At 37.2% G+C, this 26,274-nt stretch overlaps 1 protein-coding gene across 1 annotated transcript in view; it reads right to left on the reverse strand.

The window, feature by feature from the left end:
* Positions 1 to 1,143: 1,143 nt before the first annotated feature.
* The window catches only part of TULP3 (TUB like protein 3), a 44,919-nt gene continuing 19,788 nt past the window's right edge, over positions 1,144 to 26,274 (reverse strand). Inside the window, exons 3-11 of the mRNA XM_044679976.1 lie at positions 23,448 to 23,610; positions 23,087 to 23,263; positions 10,954 to 11,087; positions 10,316 to 10,513; positions 8,628 to 8,740; positions 6,794 to 6,908; positions 5,101 to 5,199; positions 3,703 to 3,874; positions 1,144 to 3,078 (exon numbers count right to left, since the gene is read on the reverse strand). Of these exons, the coding sequence (XP_044535911.1) occupies positions 2,945 to 3,078; positions 3,703 to 3,874; positions 5,101 to 5,199; positions 6,794 to 6,908; positions 8,628 to 8,740; positions 10,316 to 10,513; positions 10,954 to 11,087; positions 23,087 to 23,263; positions 23,448 to 23,610 (1,305 nt within the window). The 3' untranslated portion in view covers positions 1,144 to 2,944. The remainder of the gene's footprint in view (positions 3,079 to 3,702; positions 3,875 to 5,100; positions 5,200 to 6,793; positions 6,909 to 8,627; positions 8,741 to 10,315; positions 10,514 to 10,953; positions 11,088 to 23,086; positions 23,264 to 23,447; positions 23,611 to 26,274) is intronic.

A 26,274-nucleotide genomic window follows, 5' to 3' on the forward strand; every position in this document is an offset into this window, starting at 1 on the left:
ATAACTGGCAGTAATATCTATCAATGGAGCTTTGGACAAATTTTGTCACACAGTGCTAAACTTGGAGTACTGAACTTACATAGAATCCTGCCTCAGATGAGATAATCTATGTAAAGTGCTCAGTAAACTTTAAAAGACTATAAATGTTAACCGTTATTATTCAACATCACTAAACCACTGCTCTAAGTTAAGGTGAGTTCAGAATTTCTTATAAATTGTGCATAAAGCAGTTTCCTGATACAAATCCTTTGAAGGTAGAAATGGTGTTTGGGTCTGGCTCCACTATAACTCATTCAGGCCCTTGTGGAGCCTAAGTCTATAACATAACAGCAAAGAAAATCCAAGGAACAAAGCCATTAATTCCCTAACTCCTATGTCTTCCATAATGCAGCCATAAAATGGTTATTCTATTGTTAATGTTCAGACACAGAAGCTGTACTCTTCCCCATAATGAATATTCATGATAGCATTCATTAACCACAGCTTTTCTGTGATACAGAAGAAAAGTTAATTTTGGGAGTCAGATGCAGATCAAAGAATACTATCTTTCACATCACACCAATCTATTTACAGTTTTATTTTGAGGTTTTGGTTTTGTATGAGTTTTTTTTTACAATAATGACCAATATGGAAGTGCATTTTGCATGATAACACATGTTTAGCCCAGATTAAATTGATTACCATCTCTGAAGTAGGAGAGGGAAGCCAGGGAGGGATGTGGTTTGGATCTTATAATTCTGGAAAATCTATGCTGAAAATTATTATTACATATAATTGGGGAAACAAGATATCTTTGAATACATTTTTTTTTAAATAGAAAAGTTAAGACTTAGGTTAAAGTCTCTGCTCTGACACTAATTCAAAATGTGACCTTGTGGAAGTTACTTAACCATCTTAATTTCTTTAAAATAGTGAGTTTGAACCAAGGTCTCTTCCAATTTTAAAATTCTAAATTTCGATTTCTAAATTCTAAAATTTTAAAAATTCCAGACATCTTGCCTAATTCATTATTGCTAAATAATATAAAATTACCATCATGCAATCTATCTTAATGCAAACATATTCTAAGGAAAGATGAAATTAGAAGCAGGCAGTAATGAAACATTTGTATAAATTATATTTATTGACATAACATACAAAAGTTATAAATATGATTCATGTAAAACCAGAGTGGAGTGGGGGGGAAGGCATTTTTCTAGACCCTCAAGCAGAAAGTTAAGAGTTGGGTGAGTTTTCTGAAGATCAAAAGAAAAGCAAGAGAGGTAAGGATAGGGATTAAATTTATAGCCTCAGGGATGGCTCCTAGCATCCAGGTTTTGCTATTCTCAATAGCTGAAGACAAGGGAACAAAGTTAGCTTGCTACCAGTTTATAATGTCTGGAAGGAAGCACGTTAGTGACTGAGGTCTAAAGGGCACTGGGGCACTTATTGATGAGGCACTTGACTGGAGGAGCCAGGCCTAAAATGAAAATAACTTAACAAAGAGAAGATCGGCTGGGTTTGTCCTGGACTAATTTTCTACTCTTGGCTTTCTGACTTGGAGAGCAGAGGAAACAGGAAAGTACTGGGTGGAGATTTAAAAAGGCTGAAGTGGGGAAATACAATGGTCCTTGGTTTGTACTGACAACTAATTTCTAAATTTTGCTGCAAGAGTTACTACTTGATTTATTGGGATTTTCTAATAAACAGAACAAGTGAAACAAAGATACTACAATTTGTGTATTGTAATGAAAAGGCAAGTTATACCAAGATACAAAGGCTTTGGTGACACTCTGAGCAAGTGTACAAAGGACACTGAGTGCTAGTAATATTTATGCCAGAAAGAGCCAAACGCTGCCCATCTGAGGGCTGTAGGTTAATAAGACAATTAATTCTAGGGCCACCAAAATGTACAAGATCAAAAACTTATCACTGCCACCTTTTTTTTTTTCCTTTTATCTTTTAAACTAACAAGACAGCTGCAAGCTTTAAAATATACTTCCTGTTGGAGACTACATCCCCTTGGTGAATGGCTCCACAGAAACCCACATAGAAGGAGGCACCTCTGGGCTGAAAATCAGGGTAGCTGCAAAACCACTGAACTTGTGCCTTCAAGGCACCATTGGCATCATTCAGAGAAGGAAAGGATTTTAATCTATACATGAAATTAAGACAATTATATTAAACTGTGACTTCATTGGTTATAAATTTGATAGCTTTGGCCAACTGGAGCACTTCTTTTAGGATGGGGGTAAGAATGATGGATGCTGCTTCTTCCCAAAAATAAGTCAGCATACATGAGCCATTGGTGAAGTGTCAAAGTGATGAGTCACTTTGTATTTCTCTGGTCCTAGTAAATCGTCTTCTGGAAATCATCATTCTTCGAACAAGTCAAAATCTGGTTACAAATGGACACATAAGCTTCATGGCTTGGTCATTTAATCTATAGGATAGTAAAAGGAAGCAACAGCAGTGATGGAAGCTTTTTGTACATACTCAGTCCTCCCATTTATGAGCTCAGGACCACAGGCACAAACTATAGAAGTTCCACTGTTATTTAAAAGCTGTGGTAGTTATGAGTTACCAATATGGGGCAAAAGAATGTTAGGAATGTTCCTTTCTGAAAATAGATAAGTACCTGAAATAACCTGAACATAATGCCAGATGCAAGAGATTCCAGGTGTAGAAGAAACAGACCGCTGAGGCACAGGACAAGTGAGCTTCATTAATGTGCTATAGGTAAAAATTTCTTTGCAGCTTGAATAATCTTTCATTTATACTGGGTGACATGTCATTCCTGGTGGGGGTTGGAAATTCCAGTGAATAGTTTTTCGTATATGCCAGGATCAACCTAAAAGATACTGGTTGGCTTTTCTGGTCTCTTTCAGGCTTAGAAGAAGAAGTTGTTTTCTCCCTGAATTTAGCTTCATGGAGTAAGACAGTTTAGGGCATGACCTGTCTTCTATCATTCACATGCTAGCTTGCTGTCAAAGCTAGAAAGCCCAATAGCAAAGGCCTGGAGAGCACACATGGGATAATTGTAGTCCAGAGTGAACACATCTTCTGCTATACGTCCAAACTGCATGACTATATACTCAGCTGCAGAGACAGAAAAAAGAGTTGAAGGAAATTAATGTTTAAAAACCTATTTTAATTTTTAAAAGATTTATAAAGTATAGGTAAAAGCTAATTGAAATTTCCCTTACATTTAAAAGTTAGGAAAAAAAAAGAAGAAACTTTTAGAAGTAGTTACAAAGAGGTTTCCCAATCTCAAGCAGTTTTAATTTATTGCTTCTACTTATCCACTGGAAATGGAAGACTATTCCTGACTACCCATAAGGGATCCTGGCAAGAGGAAGGAAAAGATGAGAATTGACTGATGGTACTGCAGATTAGTTAAGCAAAAGGACTGAAACTATCATGGGAAACTTTTGGTGGATGTCATCTGAGCTGGTCTTTCCAAATAACTCAACCTAAGGTTTACTCTATTTGCAGTAGCCACAGCAACTGCCTGATATTCTCTTTACCTACTGGTACAATAGCAGTTCAGAAGCTCTTTGTAAATTATGGCTCCTGTCTTCCCCAAGGGAGTTGTCTCTCAAGCAAAGGTATGATTCCATGAAAAGCAATTTTCAATATTTGTCTTAACCAAAATGCAATTCCAAATCTCCTTTCCAGTAAAGACCCTCACCGCCCCCACCAGACCCTTTCTTCGGAGCTTACGATCATTTGCATGGACGATCTGAAAATTCTTCACAGATGCCTGAGTGACCCGGCCATGAAAATTTAAGACATAGGACTGAGTGTCATCATTCCAGACTGGAGCTTTGTTGTGTAGCTCAATCACATTTTCCATGTTTTTATTTTGCCATTTGGAAAGCAAGTTCTCATGCTCCTGCTCAAGAAAAAAATATCACATTGTATCGAGTATACATCTTCATCAGAGGAGCTTCTCCATCATGATCTCATTCATCTTTAAGTAATAGTCAGGGGGTGGAGTGAGGGTCTGTTTGACTTTTGAGAGGGTAAAGCAAAGATACAGAAAGCAAGATACTTGAACTAGGATTTTTGGTCCTTATCCCAACACTCCACAGTCCCATTTCATAGGCCACATGCAATCAGTAGGTACATCCTTGTATCTTCAGTCAGTAAGCACCTACAATGGTGCAAGGCATTATGGTAAGTGATGAGGACACAAGGAAATTACAAAAAAAAAAAAAAAACCCAGTCCTTGCTCTCAAGGAATTCACAGTCTAATGGGGAAGACAACATGCAAATGACTATGTATAACCAGGATACATTCAGGATGATTGGAGGAAATCAACAGGGAGAAGGCAGACTGGGAAAGGCTTCATGAAGAAGGTGGGATTTTAACAAAGCCTTGAAAAAAGTCAGAGAAGCCAGGAGGGGAAGGGAGAAAATTCTAGTTATGGGAGATAACTAGTAATAATGCCAACAACCAGGAAATAAATTGTCTTTTTCTAGGGTTGGAACATTGGAAAGGTTAGGGGAGACCACACCATGAAGTGTTTTAAAAGCTAAATAAATGGAGGTTGTGATGTTTTGATCCTGAAGGTAACAGAGAGACACTGCAATCTATCCGTACTTTAGGAAGATCAACTTAACAACTGAGTGAAGGACAGACTGGAGTGGAGAGAAACTTGAAGCAGGGAGGCCAACCAAAAGGGTACTGCAATAGTCCAGGTGTGAGTTGATAAAGGCCTGCACAAGCAGTTGGCAGTGCCAAAAGAACAAAACACATAATGATTAACAACAGTTTAAATGATGACCACACCAGTGCTGGTTTCATACTATAATATTTAAAGCACATATTAGTCCTTTCTGTTAACAACTGATGACTTACAGGAGTGCATTGTGATGTGTACTTTCAGTGGCAATCACACAATGTAAAGTGATTTTGCTTAACTCTTCATGGAATATATATATACTTCGTAGAAGGTGATTTTGGAAGTATATCAAAAGAAAAAGCATCAATAAATTTTTTAAAAGAAAAAACAAGGTTTTAAGCATAATATAATTGAATTAGAACCCAGAGCAAATCAAACATGTCTTTACAGACTTTCAAATCCTCTTTGCAAATTTAGGTTTGCCCCTACTTACATTTCGTGGCTGGAATGGAATTCGTTCATGACTCATATTCATCCCTGGAATAATCACAGACATCTTCCTGGGACCTTTAAACCCAAGTACATTGGTTTCCTAGAAAATAGAGAACTCTTAGAAAATGAAGCAGAACTCTTGAAAGAAAGAAAATAAAATGTGACTTTTTACACTTTATTGGCAGTAACAAGAAAAAAAAAATGATAGTATCCTGGTGAAGCAGACATACAGCTGGATTTGGAGGGAAAGGACCTACCTACCAAGCTCTGCCACTTAATAGTTCTGAGACTTTGGGGAAGTCATTTAACCTCTGCAAGCCTATCTTCTCATCTATAAAATGAGGGGTTGAAATAGATCAGTGACAGCAAACCTTTTAGAAACCAAGTGCCCAAACTGCAACCCTCACACCGCATGTGAGCCCCCCGCCTTATCCCAGATAGGGGAGGGAGGAAGCACTCCCATTGAGCTGCTGGGCAGAGGGGCAGGTGATGAGAGAAATGTCCTCAAGTGCATGGAGAGGTGGAGAGAGCAGCCCCCTTCGGCACATGTGCCATAGGTTCACCAACATGGAACTAGATGATCTCAAAGGTCCTTCCCAGCTCTAGGTCAATGATCCTCAATTACATAGCACTTTAAAGTTTAGACAGCATTTCTTTACTATAATCCTGTGCAGAACTATTATCTCCCTTGTATAGGCGAAGAACCTAAAATCCAAGGGACTTGCCCAGGCACACTGTCAGTAAGTGATGGAGTGGGATTTAATTAAATCTTATGACTCCATATGTTTTCCCCTCTACATTAACCTATTGAAAACTGCCAGCATTATTTCTATAAGGTGATAGTAAAGCAGTTGCTATAAATATAATGGGCACAATCATATCAATCCATGTAAATTTCCATTACTGGTACTATTGGTCAAAAATTCATCATGCCAAGCTCTAATGAAAAAGGAAATTAAAGATAACTTTGGAAATTGTCTAATTTAGTCATCCTCAAATATCTGACAGAACCACAAACTACAGAAATAATATACTCCAAGTAAAATAGGTTTTCTAATATTGAGACACAACTTAAGGAAGAATATGATTGTGCAAATAATCTTTATACAAAATATATATAAGTTAAATGTGTTATGGTCATAAAGGTGGTAAATGGATAGGATCTGGTTTATCTCACATAAAACAAATATTTCCTAAAGGTATAGTTTGAACTATCACTTAAGAGCAAAAGGATAAAGTTTGGAAGATGAATTAAAGATATTTCTGAAGAAACATCTTTTTTGAAAAAGAACAAAAAATTTTAAAAATAGTTATCTGATTCAAATCTGTCAGCAGGCTGGCAACAAATGAAAGTTTTTAAGTTTTATTCCTTATTGGTCTATATCACCTAGTTCTGTTAAAATCTCTTAAGTTTTTGCTTGAGAATGTCCCCCAGGTATTTATAGGAAGTAATCTAAAATTATAACTGCTCATAACCCCTAGAGTATAACCAAATTATTCTGTTATTATAAAGTAATTACTGCATATAAAGGGTTAGTTTGAGTCCCCCAGAATTATTTGGTTCATATTCTCAAGGAGTTTATAATCTTAAATGGGGCTTATAGGTAGATGCAACATAGTTCTAGATCCATTCTCTGTTTCTAATCTTAGCTGAGAGTTCACAGAAGGGATTAAATAGCAAGAATGGCACTTACATAACAGATGGCTGCAAGCTCCTGCCGAGTATGGGCCTTTTCCACCAGGCCCTGTGCCTTAGTCGGGCTGACTCCGTGGTCATACACTGTAAACTTGGTTCCCATGAGATTGGACCTAGAACCAGAGACACCCACCAATTGAGTCTTTTTCTCCTATGCAAACAAAAATATGCTATACTGATACAACAGATAACTGTTTGCATATTCCCTAAATGCTACAGTGCAACTATATCATCTGCAGTTTTTACAAGTTCTTTCATTAAAACAAAGAACTCTGACAGTTAATTTATTTATTCAAACCTTTACCTTCTGTCTTAGAACCAATACTGTGTATTGGTTCCAAGGCAGAAGAGAGGTAAGGGCAAGGCAATGGGGTTAAGTGACTTGCCCAGGATCACACACTAGGAAGTGACTAAGGACAGATTTAAAACCAGGACCTCCCGTCTCTAGGCCTGGCTCTCAATCCACTGAGCTACCCAGCTGCCCGTGACAGTTTAAATCAAAAGACTAAGTTCCACCAAGGTTCTGAAGAAGTAAGTCTTATAAGGGCAGGAGACACATCTTTTGGCAGAGGTGATGTTCTAAAAGTGCAGAATGAGATATATATTTTCAAATGAGACCAATATACTAAATGGTTTAGCTTGACTACATTTCTTATGATGGCTTCTATTATTCAAGCAGTTGAGTTAATATAAGTATTTATTAAGTGCTTTTAATTTGCCGGACACTACACTACATACACACAAAAAAAAAAAACAGTCCATGTTTCAAGGAGCTCACAATCTAAAGGAGAGACAACATGCAAATAAGCACTTTACAAACAAGATATATATCAGATGAAAAGGAAATAAGGTAATGTCTTCTTATAGAAAGGCATGATTTTAGCTGGGACTTGAAGGAAGCTAGGGAAGTCAGGAGGAAATCAGGAGATGAGGGAAAGCAATGCAGGGCATGGAAGACAACCAGAAAAAATGCCCAAAGCCCCAAAATGGAGTCTTAGCCTTAATTTTATTTCATTTTATTTTTATAGAAAATTATGAGGCAAAGTTCTTAGCTGAGAGAGTAGGGAGAGAGAAATCATGAGAGCATGAGAAGTCTGAGGAGGGAGGAAAAGGTTTGGAAGCGCTGCTATGGTGAGTGGGATAATGAGTTAGTTAGGATGGTGCAAAAGGGTTGCCAAAGGTCAGCCAGGACCCAAATGAGGTTATGTAACATAAATTTGTAGTAGACCCAGTTGGAATGGCTGCATGATTCTTCTATTAGCAAAGGATAAGGGAAGCAAAAGGGTGGTTAGTGACAGAAATGCAAAAACAAAAGAAAATAAATATTTAAAGATGCACAGAAGAAAATACAAAACAGGCAATTCTGTTACTACCACGTAAAATTTCATACATACTTAAAACAACAATCTGTATATAAAGAAGTTCATGGTTTCATATGTAATCCTCTTTTTTGTTCCTTTTGATTCTAAAATGTTCATGTAAATCTGGCCTCAGACACTTCCTAGCTATGTGACCCTGGGCAAGTCACTTGACCTCCATTTCCTAGCCTTTACCACTCTTCTGCCTTGGAACCAATACACAGTACTGAGTCTAAGATGGAAGGTAAGGTTTTTTTTTTAAAATAAATAAAATGTTCATATCTATTAATTATTAATAAACGCAGAATAAAAAAGAAAATTTAAGGAAAAAAAAGGGTAAGGAAAAGGGAAATTAGAGAAAGTGATTTAGTCCCTCATGGTTTCTGTTGCTCATATGGAAAAGGAGGGGTTTGACCAATTTCTGAGATGACTCTCAATTCTAGCCTAGGACACTGTAGGCTCTGGTACTCTCACCTGAGTTTGCCGATATAGCTCTCCCCTTCCCGAGATAAGTCCGTTGGGTCAATGGAGATGAGGTAGTTGGATGTTTTGCTCTTTTTTCGCTTTCTCCCAGCAAGAAGGAACGTCTAAAAAATGCAACGTGTCAAGTCAGGTCTGGAATGAAGAAAGCACAAATCTCACTCTATCCACTCAAGCAATAAATCTCTTTGATATCTCATTGCACCTCGGACCTATCTCCATAAATTCACTGTCCATTGTTCTTTCTTCTTTCTTTCACTTTTTTTTTTAAACCCTTAACTTCTGTGTATTGGCTCCTAGATGGAAGAGCGGTAAGGGTGGGCAATGGGGGTCAAGTGACTTGCCCAGGGTCACACAGCTGGGAAGTGTCTGAGGCCAGTTTTGAACCTAGGACCTCCCGTCTCTAGGCCTGACTCTCAATCCACTGAGCTACCCAGTTGCCCCTCTTTCTTTCACTTTTGGCAGTGAGGAGGCACAGTGGCCTGAGCTTAGAATCAGTGTGCCCAACTGTAAGATGGGGATCACGATAACAGCTACCTCCCAACATTGTTGTGAGGACCAAATGAGATTATATCTGTGAAGTGCTCAGTGGCTGGCACAAAGGAAGCACCTAATAAATGCTTATTTCTCTTCTTTAGTTTTCTAAGTTTGCCTCCAAGTTTGATCTCTGAAATTGCTGCTTATTCTTTTTATGACTAAAATCCCTTTGGATCCTACAAAAACATTTTTCTCCTTCACTATGGACTTAACTAATTAGGATAGTTGCTCTCTCCAATGATTATTCTTCTGTCCTACTTTAGCTTTACATTTTTTACTGCAATAATTCCCTTGCTACTCTAAACCCCATCATTTCTATGACATGACTACAGCAGTAAGTTATGCAATCCAATCAGTCCACTTCAGGAAATCCCATTCAGCCCTTGTGTCTATTCATATTTACTTATTCATGAACAAGTATAAAAATGCTAAAAAACCCAAGTCTGGAATGAATTAGAACTGGGGCATTAAAGTTAAAGTCTCTGCTTCTGACTATCCCTTGTTCATTCCCCCCTCCTCAATCCAATCTCTATTTCCCTTTGTCATAATAACTTCTTCTTCTTCTTTGATTAAAAAGAAAACCAAGATACTTCCCTGGGTTAAAAAGAAAACCTTTTTTTTTAAATGAATAGATATTCTCCAAAGTGTCTGTTGTATCAAAACAAAAGTCAATTCAAAACAGATTTTTCCTTAAATCTAACAAAAATAGTCTATGTGTTAAAACTTGTCCTTATAGTTATCTCATTAAAGACAGGGACTGTGTCTAATTTTTGTTTACCTGAGTGCCCCAACAGACATTTACAGGCAATTGAAGCTCATATACTTCCACTAACCTTGGCCTAACACCATAGGACAAAAGGACAATAGAATTATAACTGAAAAAGACCTCTGAGGGCATATGGTTCGACTCTTTCATTTTATAGATATGGAATCAAGACCCAGAATGGTTGAGTGCCTTGCCCAAAGTCACAGAGTTATTGGTAAATAGCAGGGTTGGGATTTGATTTGGGTCTTCTGACCAGCACTCTTTCCAATATACCATGTTCTCGCCACCAGTATTTTTCCTTATTATAAAATCCAACCTAAGTTCTAACTTCTAGACTTCCCCTCCTAAAAGTTTTGCTCTAAGCAATCATTTTACAGACCTTCCGATTTTCATCCCTTTCCAAGTGCATGTAATAGGTGGGGTAGAGGCCCCTGTCCATTCCCTTCTTATCCCTGGTGATCCGACATTTCACTGTAATCCCCCGAGGAGCAGGACGAAATGCAAAATCTTCTAAGTTTTCTACTTCTCCCAGCTGATTATCAGCCTGAAGGGATGCTGTACAGGAGGCTCCCGTATCCTGAGGGGACAGTGATACTTAAGCAAGAGGCAACCAGGCCAGAAGCTCCCACATTCTTCCAAGGAATAATCTGCCTTTGGATCTTCACAACCAAGTCGTCTGGCAGTGGCAGAAGAAATTCAGGGACATCAAACAAAATTATTAACATTTGGCACAAGAAAATGTAGCAAAGAGGTAAACCCTCATAAGTTGTTTTGAATAAGGTTTATGGAATCTGTCTAGGGGAAAGGAAATGTTCCTCAAAATTAAGCATGTTCAAAAACATGAATATATATATATATACAATATTCTACAACCATAGCACTCCATCTCTTTAAAGAAATTGCGGGGGGGGGGGATAGAAAGCACTCAAATTTAACAGTGCTATTAAGTTATGAAGTTAAGCTCCGGGGAGAGTTGATCTAATTTACCCATAAAAAAGAGCTTCCAGAACCACATACTGTGACTGATTTTTGGCTGGATCCAGAACTGGGACGCTGTGTTTCTGAGGAAGGTGAGTTCATTCTTGATTTCTTTCCTTCTTCTTCCTCCCCATCAGTCACCTCCTCATCAAAGTTCAAAGTGTCAGAGATACCTGATCAAATACAGAGATACAACTGTCTAAATTAACTAAGAAAAAGTCTGAAATTTAAGTAAAAAATGAATTCCCTTTTCTGTCTAGTCCCCCCACTCCCCTGCCACACACACACCCCAGTACACTTTTTTATTTAAATTGTGACAAATCTTTATCTGGATTATTGCACCAGCTTCTTTACAGGGTTTTCCCTCACCAATCTAAATTAATCACAATCAAATTTATCTTTCCAAAGTATCTATCTTCATGTTATTCCTTTGCATAAAACCATTTTTAGTGGTTCTCCATAAAGCAATATCCTAAACTCCTTACTTTGGCATTCAAACCCTCAGCAATCTTGCAACAATTCTCAGTTTATAGATTATAATACTGAGGACATGTTAATTTGAATGACTTATTTAAGTTCATAAAAAAAATACACGTTAAGAGTTGGGATTAGAACCTAGATCCTCTAAATCTAAATCCTATATTCTTTCCAAAATTATCTATTTACTTTTTCCTTATGTTGTTTTACTTTCATGACTTTTCTCCTGGTGCTCCCTCTGCTCTTAAGAGCCTCCATCCTTCCTTCCATCTCACCCATCCTTCAAGAACTAAATCCTACCCACTTTGTAAAGAATTTCCTAATAATCTCCACCACCATCCCCACCCCCTGACTTCCCCATCTGGAAGTGATCTCTTAATCCTCTGAACTCTTAAAAACATCACCAATTTGGAATTTAGCATACTGCCTTGTACAGAAAAAGTTGTTTTTAAAATGTTTACAAGACTCCTGTTTCCAAGTAGATTATAAATACTAAGAAAGCTAGGATTATGCTTTATGAGTCTTTATATTATCAACAGAAAAACAGTGCCAAGCACACAGTAGACAATCAATACTTCTTGATTCAATCAAACAATTCAACAAACATTAAATGCCTACGATGTGCCAGGTTCTGTGCTAGGTGCTAAAGATGGGAAAATAGCATACATTCTAGGGGAAAGGGGGAGAGGAAATAATGTATACACACACACATAAGTAAATCTCAAGTAATTTCTGGGGAGAACACTAACAACCATGGGAATTAGGAAAGTGCTCTTTATTTTTATTTTTTTTTAAACCCTTACCTTCCGTCTTAGAATCAATATTGTGTATTGGTTCCAAGGCAGAAGAGCAGTAAGGCTAGGCAATGGGAGTTAAGGGACTTGCCCAGGGTCACACAGCTAGGAAATGTCTAAGGCCACATTTGAATTTAGGACCTCCCATCTCCAGGCCTGGTTCTCAAACCACTGAGCTACCCAGCTGCCCTTGGAAAGGTCTCCTTAAAGGAATAGCTCTTAAGCTAAAGCTTGAAGGATGAGACTCCAAGAGGCAGGGGAACATCCCAGATATGGGAGCTATGCAAAGGCATGGAGACAGAGAAGACATGAGCAAGGTGTGGAAAGCAGGATAATTTGACTGGAATATAGTATTTGTATTCCACATATATGCTCAATCTAGTATGACAAGCTAGAGCCAGAATTTAAAGAGTTTTAAATGCAAAAGGAGTTTGCATTGGAAACCAGAAGCATTCAGGAGCCACTGAAGCCTTTTTAACTAGGAGTGACTTGAAAAGAATGTCAATCTGGCAGCTGTGGGGAGGGAGAACCTGTGTAAAGGAAAGGCTGAATGCAAGGACACACCAACAAGAAGGCCATTTCAGTGGCCTTGAAGAAAAGTAAATGAGGGCCTGAATTGGGTGGTGGCCATGGAAGTAGAGAAACAGGAATAGGTACAAACAATGGGCAATATGGACAGAAAGATACTGATCAACCCATCAGTCTGGTCTATTCTCCTTAGTGTTTTCTCAGAGAGGAAAGAAATGAAACTTATTTTCTCCAGTTATACTGCTGAGGAGCAAAAGCTTTGAGAAGACACTCCAAAGCCAGTCCAAAAGTCCATATCTGAACTTCCAGTCAAACTCAGTTTCTTTGGGTTAAGGAGTCTTTTTTGCAGATCAAAGAATTACACAGTTTCAGAGCTGGAATAGACCTCTAGTCAAACTTATATCTAGAAAGGAATACCCTAAATTACAAAAGATGGCCCTCTGAACAGTGAAAAAGGGAGGGATATATTTTGGAAACCAAGCAAACCAACAAATATTAGTAAGGGATTATTATGAACCAGGTATTGAGGATATAGTTCAAGGAATGAAAAAGTCCCACTTCACGATGAGCTTATATTCAAATGAAAGATAGATATGTATGGATAGATCTCCTAAATATAAAGTTAATAAATATAAATGTATGTAAAGTAGTTAAATACAAAGTAGTTTGGGATGAAGGGTTTGAGCAGTTGAGGGAGGTATCAGGAAAAGCTAAGTGAAGAAACTGGAGATTGAATGGCATCTCAAAGAAAAAGAGGATCTCTATGAGGTAGAGGTAAGAAGACAATGCATTCACAGCACAGGGGACAGGTAAAAGCAAAGAGACAGGAGATGGACATCCTGTTTGAGGAAGACCAACTGGACTATCTCATAGAGTATATTGGAGGGGTAATAATATCCAAAAGGACTGAAAGATACGTTTGAGCAAGTTATATAAGGATGTACAGAAGAGTTTATATTTTACCCTAGAGATTAGAAAACCTATCCTAGAAAACCACTGGAGGTGGTTGAATAAGGGAATCACACAGTCAGCTTTGAGCTTAATGGAAAATTACTTTGGGAAGCAGTTGCCAAGTGAGACGATACAGGGAAATCAGTTAGGATAATCTAGGAAAGAGTTGGTAGTTGTGTGAGTGGGAAGAAGGGTTTGGACGAATGAGATACTGTGACAGTAGAAATGGCAAAACGTATCACCTGATGTATTGTGAGAGGTACAACAAGATGTTAAGGTTATAAACCTGGAAGATTAAATGGGCAGTGGTGCCTCTGATTTTTTTAAAAAAAGGAAAAGGATGGAAATAATTTAGGGGGAAATATGACAAGTTAAGTTTTAAGCATATTGAGTTTTAGATATCTCTGAAACATCCAATTTGAAATATCCAATATGCAATCAGTAATGAGGGATTGTCACAATTGAAGTAAGCCAAACTGAGGTCCAAAATTCCACACACATTTAATTTATTGGCAAAGCTAGCAATTACCAATAAAACAATTCTTTCAACTCTTCATTAAGCTAAAAGGTCATGAGATAGGGCTTATTAGACATCATATGGTTTGGGAAAGTAAAAGAGAATAAGAACAGAAAGCATCTCTGGTGGAAAACAATGATTGGTTACAAATTCTTAAGTCATAGATCATAGGTGATGGAAAATTATATGATTGGATGGAACTCTTGAATGCAGGTCTAGTAACAATCCTTCTATCTTATTGCTATGAAAAGCTTATGGGAGGTATCCATCTGCATAGCTAGTTAGGGTCACAGAAATAAAAGACCAGACTTTCTTGAAGGACAGCCAGTGTTGCAGAAATAACAAACAAGGCATCCTGGCATACATCTTTGCCTTTTAAGGTCAACAGATTTCTTTCAATTAAAATGATTTATATGGAAACAATTTTAAAAAATTTTTAATCCCTAACCTTTCATCTTAAAATCAGTATTGTGCATTGGTTTTAAGGCAGAAGAGTGGTAGGGGCTCAGTGATGGAAGTTAAGTAATTTTAATTTGCACAGGGTCATACAGCTAGGAAGTATCTGAGGCCAAATTTGAACCCAGGACCTCTCATTTCTAGGCCTACTTCTTAATCAACAGAGAAACCTGACTGCCCCCAAGGAAACTTAACTTTTAAACTTGGAGAGGAAAACTGAACTTCTGGACTCATGACCTTCTGAACTTAACTCAGAGACAAAGAAACATGATCCAGGCCATAAATAGAACCAATACAGATTGGAATCAAACATAAAATACAAAATCAATATTTCATTTTCTCAGACTAAAGCTCAGGAGAGAGAAATAGGGCCTGGCTATATAGATCTAGAAGTCACCTGCATAGAGATGATCATTAAACCTATGGGATTTGATGAGGTTATCAAGAGAAAGAGAATAGCCGGACAAGAGGGACTGGAGAGAACCTTGGGGAATATCCACAGCTCCATCAAGCCCCCAACCAAATGCCTTCTACCTCCACCGCTTGTTTTTTGTGTGTATTGTCTTCTTCTACTAGAATGTAAGCTCCTTTAGGGCAGGGATTGTCTTTTTCTTATTGGTATTGTTATGGGCGTTATGGTGCTACTGGATAGGGCCTGATAGAGAAATGGCCCAAGTTCCTCTGATGGTCTAAGGACCTAAGCTGAGTGAGGTGGGAAACTTGGGTGGACACCGAGTTGTGGTAGTAAACACCAGTCCCACAAATTATATGAAGCTCAGCTGAATACACACACCTCCCTTAACAGTGCCCAGGACTAAGTGATCAAGTGAGAAGCCGTGAATTGGATCACACAGCTCCCTGAACCCTTATCCTGGGTTTAACTTCATGGGTAATACCTATGACTGCGATTTGATCTTGAGTTATCCCTTCCCCTTAGAACCAAAGAACATGGTGGTGAAATTTAGAATAATAACAGCATTTAGCTAGGTAAGTTTTAGGATTTAATGGTAACAAACTCAGGGGAAGGATCAGGGATTGAAGGAGGTGTTGGGTAAGGATGATCAGGTTTGGCGATCACAGATTGATCAGGTTGAGATTGTCTGCTGGAGAGGTTTTCCTCTCTGTGGCACTCAGGCCAGGCCGGGCACCTTTGGCCCTGACCGGGTGTGTTGAGGATTGATGGTTCTTCCTTGATGATAAATAATCAATGTACAGCACAGCTCTATCCAGAAGTTGAGGATCCGATAATTTGTGGAACAGGATACAGGTAACTTAAGCAGGTTGGTTGGCCTACCCACCCAGCCACCCGGGGTCCCCTTCTCATGAGTGAGAGCAAATCTTGATCCAGCTTCTGCCTTTTATAGTCCTTGCAGTAACTGTTTTTTGCCCCCTGGTTCATGGCATCTGGGTAAGTTCCAAATTCTAAAACTGTTGGTTGTCACTCATTCTGTTCTCCAGTTGCTTATCAGAAACTGATATTATAGTATCCTTTGATCTTACTCCAATGTCTGGCATACAACAGGTGCTTAATGTTTATTGTATTGTGGGATGAAAACTGAGAAAGAAGAGTATCCAGGAGGAGGAAGAGATGGGGACTGGGAATGAGAAAAGATCATCTAATTTTATAATTAAGAATATAGATGAGAACAAGAAGAGAGATAGGATTATAGCTTGAAAACGGTCTAGAGAAGGTGTTTCAAGGATATGAGAGACTTGCATATGTTTAAAGACATGGAAGAGATCAGTTGATAAGCGGAGGTTTGAAGACTTGAGAAACAAGCTGAAGGACTGAAATAAAAAACAAATTATCAACTTTTTAAAAACAGATCTGGGGGCAGCTGGGTAGCTCAGTGGAGTGAGAGTCAGGCCTAGAGACAGGAGGTCCTAGGTTCAAATCCAGCCTCAGCCATTTCCCAGCTGTGTGACCCTGGGCAAGTCACTTGACCCCCATTGCCCACCCTTACCACTCTTCCACCTATGAGACAAAACACTGAAGTTAAGGGTTAAAAAAAAAACAAAAAACAAAAAAACAGATCTGGTTTGCAACATATCTGACAAGTGGTTTCCAGGATTTACTTCAAAGTTTCAAATGAGGGGGAACTACTTCTCTGAGCAGCTGCATCTGTTTAGTTAGCATCTCAGGACCAAGAAGAATTAGTTAAAAATTTCCCTTTCCATGTTAACAGTCCTTCAAATATTTGAAGTTAACTATTATTTTCCTCAGGGTACTTGGGTGGCACAGTAGATAGAGTGCTGGGTCTGGACCCAGGTCAGGAAGAAACCTGGTCTCAGATACTTCCTAGTTGTGTGTAAGATTAAAAATTAATATCCAAATTCTTTAAGTATTATATTTTTATAAGAATTTATTAATAATATTTTTAAGAAAAAGGAAAATGATAGCCTTAGCAAAGAGAGAGTTGTGTGGACCAAGAAAAGCAGGAAGAGAGCAAGCACAAAAGGCGGGCTGCAACAAACTTATTTACAAAACATAAGGATGAAAAGTGGGGAACATAATTGAAGGAATTCTGGGGAAAGTAAAGGAATTCTAGGCAACATAGTCCTGGGATACACATTCTATTTACACATGTGTAATCCCGGACAAGTCACTTTGCCCTGTTTGCCTAAATTACTCATCTGTAGAGAAGGAAATGGCAAACCACTCTTGCATTTTTGCCCAGAAAACCCCAAATAGTATCCCAAAGAGTTGGAGAGGACTGAAAAATATAAACCAAGAGAAGACAAGACTGTCATATAGAAAGGAGATTAAAATTGTTGTTTCTCCTGAGGTAGAACTAACTAGAAGCAGAAAAGTTGCAACAGGACAAATTTAGGCTTGGTGTAAAAAAACTTCCTAATAAATCAGAGCTATCCAAAAGAGGAATGTGCTGCCTTGGAAGATAATGAGATCCTTCTTCCTGGAGGTCTTCAAGCAAAGGCTGGCGAATCATTTGCCAAAGGTGTTATAAAAGGTTTTTTTAGGGAATGGATTGGATAGGTAGCTATTGAGGAGCCCCTTCTAACCCTGATATTCTGTGATTCTTCTAACTCAAGGCACTTCACTATCCTGCTTTGGTAACTTCCTCTACATTCTTTCTTATCTATTTCCTTCCCCAGAATAGACTAGAACACAATATTCCATGTATGGCCTGTAAGGTCTAAAGGTCCATCTCTAATACTACCCCCCAGTTCTCAGCTCTTTGCCACAGGGTCTGGTATCTAGTAGATATTTAATCAACACTTATAAGTCTTAATATGGAGGAAACCTGAAGTTAATCTTTTGTAGTGCCAATTCACTTAACTTTGGGGAGGCAAATTTCCAACGAGAATAGCTATATATCTTTATCCTTCCTGAAAATTTGATCATGCCTTAGAAGACTGAATAATTTGTACAATTTTAAGTTGCTACACCTCTGCTTCAGAAAGTTAACTAAGTCTTAGTCTAGCATTTTGTTCTCACTCGGTATTAGCCATATTTGGGGTCTTTGGGACATGATAATAGCAACAATAATAATAAAACCTTGGATTTATAGAGTATCTTTATCCTCAGTCTCATAATCTCTTCATATGCTGTACATATCCCTTCAAAATTTTAATTTTATCTTCACATGAGTTAGACTGGATATTAACTTCATCTAAAACTTAAGTGGCTCAGTGGATTGAAAGCCTCAGAAGAGTGGATTTGTACTCCTACTTCTATTATACAGTATGCAACAGAGGAAGGACTAAAACATTGAGTCTAATGTTAATTTCTTGTTCTTTTTTTCTCCTTTAACTCAAATTTACACTGAGATAAAGTTCCAAATCACAGGTTTCTCAGGGCTATCCTCACCAACGGACTCTGAACCAGGCTTTAACTTTTACTCTCACTCAACTTAGAAGGGATGCCCTATGGAAATGTAAAAATTCTTTATGTTTGTATATTGCTTAAATCAGTGATATCAAAGAGAAAACCCCAAGACGCCCTAGTGACCAGAATCAGATTAAAAAGTCATTGAGAAAACAATTTTTTTTTTCTTTTTTTAACCCTTACCTTCTGTCTTGGAGCCAATACTGTGTATTGGCTCCAAGGCAGAAGAGTGGTAAGGGTAGGCAATGGGGGTTAAGTGACTTGCCCAGGGTCACCCAGCTGGGAAGTGTCTGAGGCCAGATTTGAACCTAGGACCTCCCGTCTCTAGGTCTGGCTCTCAATCCACTGAGCTACCCAGCTACCCCTGAGAAAACAATTTTAAAAATATAATAAAACATAATGTTAATTTGTGATCTTTTAAAAGTAAACATGTGGCCTACAAGGATGTATGGTTCAGTGGGCATTTTTCTGTTTGACTTTGACAGCACTGCTCTACATGATTCAGGGTCTGTAGCAGATTAGCCCTTAAACTTTTCCTGCATTTAACTTTTCAGCTCCAGATAGCACTGGCTTAAGTCTTAACAAGATTTATTTGTATTTACCTAAATTGAACTTATGTCTTAAAAAAAAAAAAAAACTTCACTGATTTCTTTTGGCTTTTTTTCCCCCCAAGAATTTTTTTTGAGGAAAATTCTGTCTCAATGAAAACCTCGACTCCTTTGAAGAATAAAAAGACAAACCATAGAATATGTATTTTTTATGATTATGGAACAAGGAAATAAAATACAAAGGAGTAGATCAGGATATTACCATGAAACCTGTTAAAGGTGGTTAAATTAGTTGCGAATAACATAATTACATAACCCTTTAAAACAGTGATGGGCAAACTTTTTAAAGAGGGGGCCAAAGGAAAGGAAATGCTCCTCTGTCAGTCTGTTTCTAAAGCAACTCTTTCGAAGTTTCATTGTATTGTATCCTACTCATTGTATTTGTCAGATTAGGAATAATGTCGCAGGGCCGGATAGAACATTTCAGGGGGTACATCTGGCCCACAGGCTGTAGTTTGCCCATCACTGCTTTAAAACATCAATACTGTCTTTTAAAAAGCTAAATATTTTTTAAAGAGTCTGGACAATGGAAGGCAGAAATTATAATAGTGAAAGTTTGGAGTAGTGCCTAAAATCTTATCAACTTTTGAAATATTTCTACTTTAAATATAAACATCATGGAGGTTCCAGAAAGAATGGAATTTATATTCCAAAGCAGTAGTTTTTCCCTGACATGAGTTTTTCATGCAAAGGGCTTTTGCCAACCAATAAGAATTCTTATTTTCATTTTCAAAAATATAGAATCCATGTATATGTATCGTTCTGGGAATTCTGCTACATGAAAATGGAAACCCAAGATCTGATAATGTGAGAATTTTATGGGAAAGTAACTAGTTACGATTTCTTTTTTTGTAGTTACATAAATTTGCATACTAATTTAAGCCTAACAGTAGGGCCTTGGAGTCCTAAGTATGACTCCCAGAATGATTTTTATTTTTCAGTCAACAAACAAGTGCACTGTTGGTCTTTAAACATATGTTGAATTGAATATCTGAGTGCTTACTGTATGCAAGGCACAATTTTTGCTTTCTTTTCGTATTTGTTTTGGAATTCATGATCCAGATTATTTAAGATGACATAAAAGTTTATGAGGTTCCAGAACATGATATTTTTTTTTTCAGGTTACATATACTAAGGAGGAATAACACCACTCTTAATTCACGTGACTTCAAAAAATGAATTAAAATTCTTCTCCAATAACCTATATTGAAAAACAAGATTCAATAATATTACCCATGTAATTTTCCCCATTAACCAATGAAAATGTTGGTTTGTAGAAAGGAGAAGGTCAAACTTAAACAACTGGTACTTAAAACTGAATTATAGGACATGGATGATCTAAAATTCTAAGAAATCCCTATTTCTATTCTTTAATACATTTCTGAAACTCTCACAAAACAATTCAATATATCAAGAATAAAATCTTGAATGCTTTGCTGAAATGTCTGGAACTTTATTCTGAATTGTTTTAGTCATCATTACCTCAAAACACATGTAGTTGGGATATAACAACGAGCAGCTAGAGACTGGATATTATCTGTTCCAAAAGTAAGAAGAAACAGGGCATAAACAATGATATAATGGTTTTTCTAAGCTAATAAGATTTCTTTGCTGGTCAAAGGATATTTATTATAGGAAGTTTTCAGAAGAAGAAATTAAAGCTATCTATGTCATATTAAAAAATGCTCTAAATCACTATTGAATAATGATCCAGGATAATTCTGAGGAACTTATGACAGAGAATGCTATTCGCCTCTGCCGGTGACTAGCCTTGGCTTTGATGGCTTCCAGCACACCTCCAGAGAAAAAACTGTTGCATTCAGAATGCAAATGAAAGCATAGTATTCTTCACTTGTTTATGTGGGTTTGTTTTGGGGTTCTGGTTTTATAAGATTACTCACTTATAAAAATGAACAATATGGAAATATGTTTTGTGTGATAATACATGTATAACCTAAATCAAATAGCCTTCCAGAACTGGGAGGGGGAAGGAAAGGGGAAAGGGAGGGAGGGAGATCAGTTCAATCATATAACTTGGGAAAACGTGTAGAAATTTGTTATTACACATAATTGGTCAAAAAATAAAATTACTATTGATTAGAGAAATGCAAATTAAAACAACTCTGAGTTACTATCTCACACCTATCAGATTGTCTAATATGGAAGAAAAAGAAAACAAATGTTGGAGGGGATATGAAAAAATTGGGACATCAATGCACTGCTGGTGCAGTTATAAACTCATCCCACCATTCTGGAGAATAATTTGGAACTATGCCAAAAGGGCTATAATATTGTGCGTATCTTTTAACCTAGCAATACCACTACTAGGTCTGTATCCAAAGAGATCAAAGAATGAGGAAAATAACTTATATGTACAAAAAAGCTTTATGATAGCTCTTTTTGTGGTGGCAAAGAATGGAAACTGAGAGGATGCTCATTAGTTGGAAAATGGATGAACACATTGTGGTATATGACTGAGATGGAATAACTATTGTGCTATAAGAAATGGTTAACATCACAATGCTTTCAGAAAAACATGGGAAGATTTAAATGAACTGATGCAAAGTGAAGTGAGCAGAAAGCCAGGAGATCACTGTACATAGTAACAGCAATATTATATGATGAACAACTGTAAATGACAGCTATTCTGATCAATACAATGATCTAAGACAATTCCAAAATATTTAATGATGAAAAATGCCATCTACCTCCAGAGAGAGATCTGATAGAGCTTGAATGCAGACTGAAATATAATTTTTTTCACTCTATTTTTCTCGCTCTTTTTTGGCAATATGGTTGATATAGATATATGGTTTGCATGATTTCACAGGCATAAATGATTTCACATTTTTTGCATTCTTGAGGAGGGAAGAGAATAGGGAAAGAGAAAATTTTGAACTCAAAAATTTTTCAAAAATCAATATTAAAAATAATTTTTAAAAAGACTTGCTTAGTTCATAATAAAAAAAAGAAAATTTAAATGAAAACAGAATGCTTCTGAAAGTGAAGTAATATAATTAAACTTCCTTTGTAGGAAAAGACATCATTAATTTGTGTGGAACTTATAAAAGATGCAATTTTCCTACCAATAAATTACACTTAATAGATTCATCTCTAGAAAGAGACCACAAACAATGCTCTTAGAGTTTTAGACCAAGTAAACTGGAGTCACTTTAAAAACTATGCTGCCAAACTAACATCTTTCAAGAATCTCTTTATAGGTGGATTTTAAAAATAGATATATTTTGATGAGATAGACCTAAAATGGCTTTAGTTTATCCAGTATCTTAAAGACCCTTGAGAAGGAACATGGCAGCAGTTATAAAATGGCAAAGCAACAAGATCTAATAATATGGCACAAAGGGGATATGTACTGGGTTCTGTCCCAAATGTCACTTTATCTCTTACTATGTCTGTTTCATCAGTAAAATGGGGAGTTAATCAAATGACCTATAAAGGGTGCTTCCAGCTATTAAATTCTATATTTCTGTCAAGGAAAGTAGAATATTATTATGATCAAGTGAAACACATAAGAGAATTTTAGGAAAACATGATTTATTGAAAGAATAGTAGGAAAAAAAGTTTTGATTTAGGTTCATGCTCTTTCTAGGTTACTTATCTTTTCCCCATCACTTGAAGTGAAAGACAGAGCTTCAGCGCTCAATAGAAGCTTTGCCAGAGAAAGGGGCAAGACAGTGAAACTAAACATTCTTAAGAAAGAACAAAATTCATATACAACAGTTTTGTTGTTGAGGCTTTGGTTTACTCTCAGGGTGCTTCTCCAACTTGTTATTCCAGATTATTAAGATAATTGTCAGCAATACTGAAAACCATCTAGTATCAGTGTCAGTGAAGTCCTTTGCTATCTTGATAAATTAATGATTCAGTTGGAAGTGGATTCTCCTAATCAATTTAAACATTAATGAAAAGAGTATAAAAAAAGATCACAAATGGTTAAATGAGCCTGTGAACAGAAATCAATACTAATCCTTACCACGTTTCTGGAGAAGTTCCTGAAGATCTGGTTTCGAGACAGAGTCTTCAATATTCTCCCCATCCAAGTCAGCCTCAGTCTCCTCTTCTGTAGTAGAAGAGCCTACTGAGAGAACATGGAGTTTGGTTCTCAAATCTTGAGCCTCTGGTTTCATGAAGGCAGCTGGGCCATCAATTCCTAGGGGGAAAAAAAGGAAAGAAAACAAAGAAAAGGGATATCTGTTGTTCAGCTGAATAGCTTGATATATTTGATGAACAAGAGAAATATTGAAATGGTTACTAGTATTGTCCCTTTTGCCTGTTTTCCTAAAAAATTGGTTGGCCTGACCTCAACACTGGTAGGAAAAAGTGCTGGTACATACCGTGCAAGACCACATCACTGCAAAGGTGTGTATGAGGATCTACCAACGGGGTCTGCTCTTCACTAGCTTTTGGCTTTGACCGGCGCAGCCTGGCCTCTGGGTTTGGCTGCACCATGAGGGGCTCAAGACGCTTCTTCCTCTGCTTCTTCTCTAGCAAAGCTCGCTATGAAATAATAATTATGATGAGAAGTAGACTTGTCACTTACCAAAGAGTAATAACAACAGAATCTTGACTCATCAGTCCAAAGAACTTAAGACTCTGAGAGAATGAGAGAAGAACTCATTCTACCAGTTTATGACCTGGGAAAATTGTGTTACAGAGAGACATGTAATTGTCTAAAATCACACCATTCTTCACTGGCAGAAATGAGACTATAATTCAGGTAAAATAAAGACATACAATGGGCAGCTGGGTGGCAAAATGGATAAAGTGCTGAACCTGAGGTCAGGAAGACTCATCTAGCCTTAGATACTTACTAGTTATGTGACCTTGGGCAAGTCACTTATTCCTCAGTTAACTCTTTGACTTAATAATCTCATTATGGAGAATTTATTTTTTAAAAAGAGCCATCTGTTCAAAAATATTTATAGTCATGTTACTATAATGGTAAGTACCAGAAAATGACCTAAATGTGCATAATTAAAGGATAACAAAATAAAATTATGATAAATTAATTATCAGAGACTATGATAATGAACTTAAAGTGAGAAACATGAGAAATATAAAAGAGGTATGGAAAGACATGAAATAATTTTAAGTAAAAAAAATAACCAAAATAACAGTATAATTATTGGTGACCATATACACAAATAAAACTAGTAGTAGACAAAACAAGAGAAAGAGATCAGAATACACCAAAACTATTATTATGTATATGCTTACAAAGAAAAAGAATCTGTAGAATCTCTTTTGCACATTCATATGAAAGGATAGGGTTGATATATGCTAAGGATGATCTGAGGAAAGAGGGTTTTGTGAACCTTCAAGTGCAATATAAATGTGAGCTACTCTCATACTGAAGGTCATTTTTCTTTTTTTTCTTTTATTTATTTATTTTTTAAACCCTTGTACTTCGGTGTATTGTCTCATAGGTGGAAGATTGGCAAGGGTGGGCAATGGGGGTCAAGTGACTTGCCCAGGGTCACACAGCTGGGAAGAGGCTGAGGCCAGGTTTGAACCTAGGACCTCCTGTCTCTAGGCCTGACTCTCAATCCACTGAGCTACCCAGCTGCCCCCTCTTTTTTTTATTTTTTAAACTCTTACGTTCCATCTTGGAATCAATACTGTGACCTGGTTCTAAGGCAGAAGAGTGGTAAGGGCTAGGCAATGGGGGTTAAGTGACTTGCCCAGGGTCACACAGCTGGGAAGTATCTGAGGTCAGATTTGACCTAGGACATCCCATCTCTAGGCCTAGCTCTCAATCCACTGGAGCTACTCAGCTGCCCCCTGAAGGTTATTTTTTTTTTTTAACCCTTGATTTCGGTGTATTGTCTCATAGGTGAAAGAGTGGTAAGGGTGGGCAATGGGGGTCAAGTGACTTGCCCAGGGTCACACAGCTGGGAAGTGGCTGCGGCCGGGTTTGAACCTAGGACCTCCTGTCTCTAGGCCTGACTCTCACTCCACTGAGCTACCCCTGAAGGTCATTTTTAAATGGAAATTAGCACAAATAAAATTTTATTTTCATTTAAAGTTTTGTTAAAATACTTCAACATAAAAAAATTGTAAATTAAAAAAAACCACAAACCTTAAGCAGTAAGGGCCAGGTGGTATATAACAATACTGTGAAGATAGCCTATGGGTAATATATCTCCCCTTTACACTTAACTATGTTGTAATAAAAGCCTGATAAACTAGCTTTCACATGTCTCTTACTATGAGTGTGTCTAAAAGAGTTCTTTAATTATTTCCATTTGTGAATAAAGTGTTATGTATATATCCTTAAGAAAGAAAAATAACAATTAAGGCACAAGCTTCTAACCCCCTGACTGATTCACTAAACTTACAGATTAAATATAAATTACTTTGGGGACTTAGATTTTTCATGCAAAGATAATCAGATTTGCTTTCTTACTTCACATTAACAGAAATGAATCAGAGAGGTGCAGTGGGGAAATTATAATAGCAGAATAGGGTAAAGAATCTAAGAACCACAAGAAAGAAATCCCAAGAGAAGCCATCAGCAATTTGAAAAGTAAACAAGGAGCAGGGTGGAAAGAAAGAAATAATGTTAAAGAACAGTCAAAAATGTGAGAGACTTGAAGGAGGAAAAGGGAAAATTCCTGGTACTTACAATTTTAAATTCTTAGCATATTAACAGTTAAACAATTTACAATGCTAGAGTCAACTGTTAAGTCTCAAGTTAAAAAAAAAAAAAAAAGAAAAGCCAGGATTGTTAAGTCATAATGGATATTACCCATAATGCAAAAGAACAAGCTTTCACTTTGCCTTTTTTTTTTACTAACAATGCTACAGAAAATGGTTGTCAAGGAAGAAGAATCAATGGTTGGGGAGGGAATAAAGCACTGTCATACTTTCCCTCCAATGATCTGTGAAGGCAATCAATATATCAGAGGATAGTGAGAAAATAACACTGTCTTTTTATTTTTTTAAACCTACTCTTTTTCAGGGAGGAAAAGGATTCAAATAATATGGTAACTTGGACCATACCATCAGGAGTGGTTAAAGAAAGAAGAAATAATTACCATAGAGATATAAACTCACTTTGATTTAATGGAAGGGAAAGAAAAGCTGTAAACTACAGTATAGCGCTGAAATCTGGCCTATTATTGCCCTATAGTTAAACTTAATATACAATAATAGCTATGA

Source organism: Gracilinanus agilis, chromosome 5, assembly GCF_016433145.1.
Source record: "Gracilinanus agilis isolate LMUSP501 chromosome 5, AgileGrace, whole genome shotgun sequence".
Classification (NCBI taxonomy): domain Eukaryota; kingdom Metazoa; phylum Chordata; class Mammalia; order Didelphimorphia; family Didelphidae; genus Gracilinanus; species Gracilinanus agilis.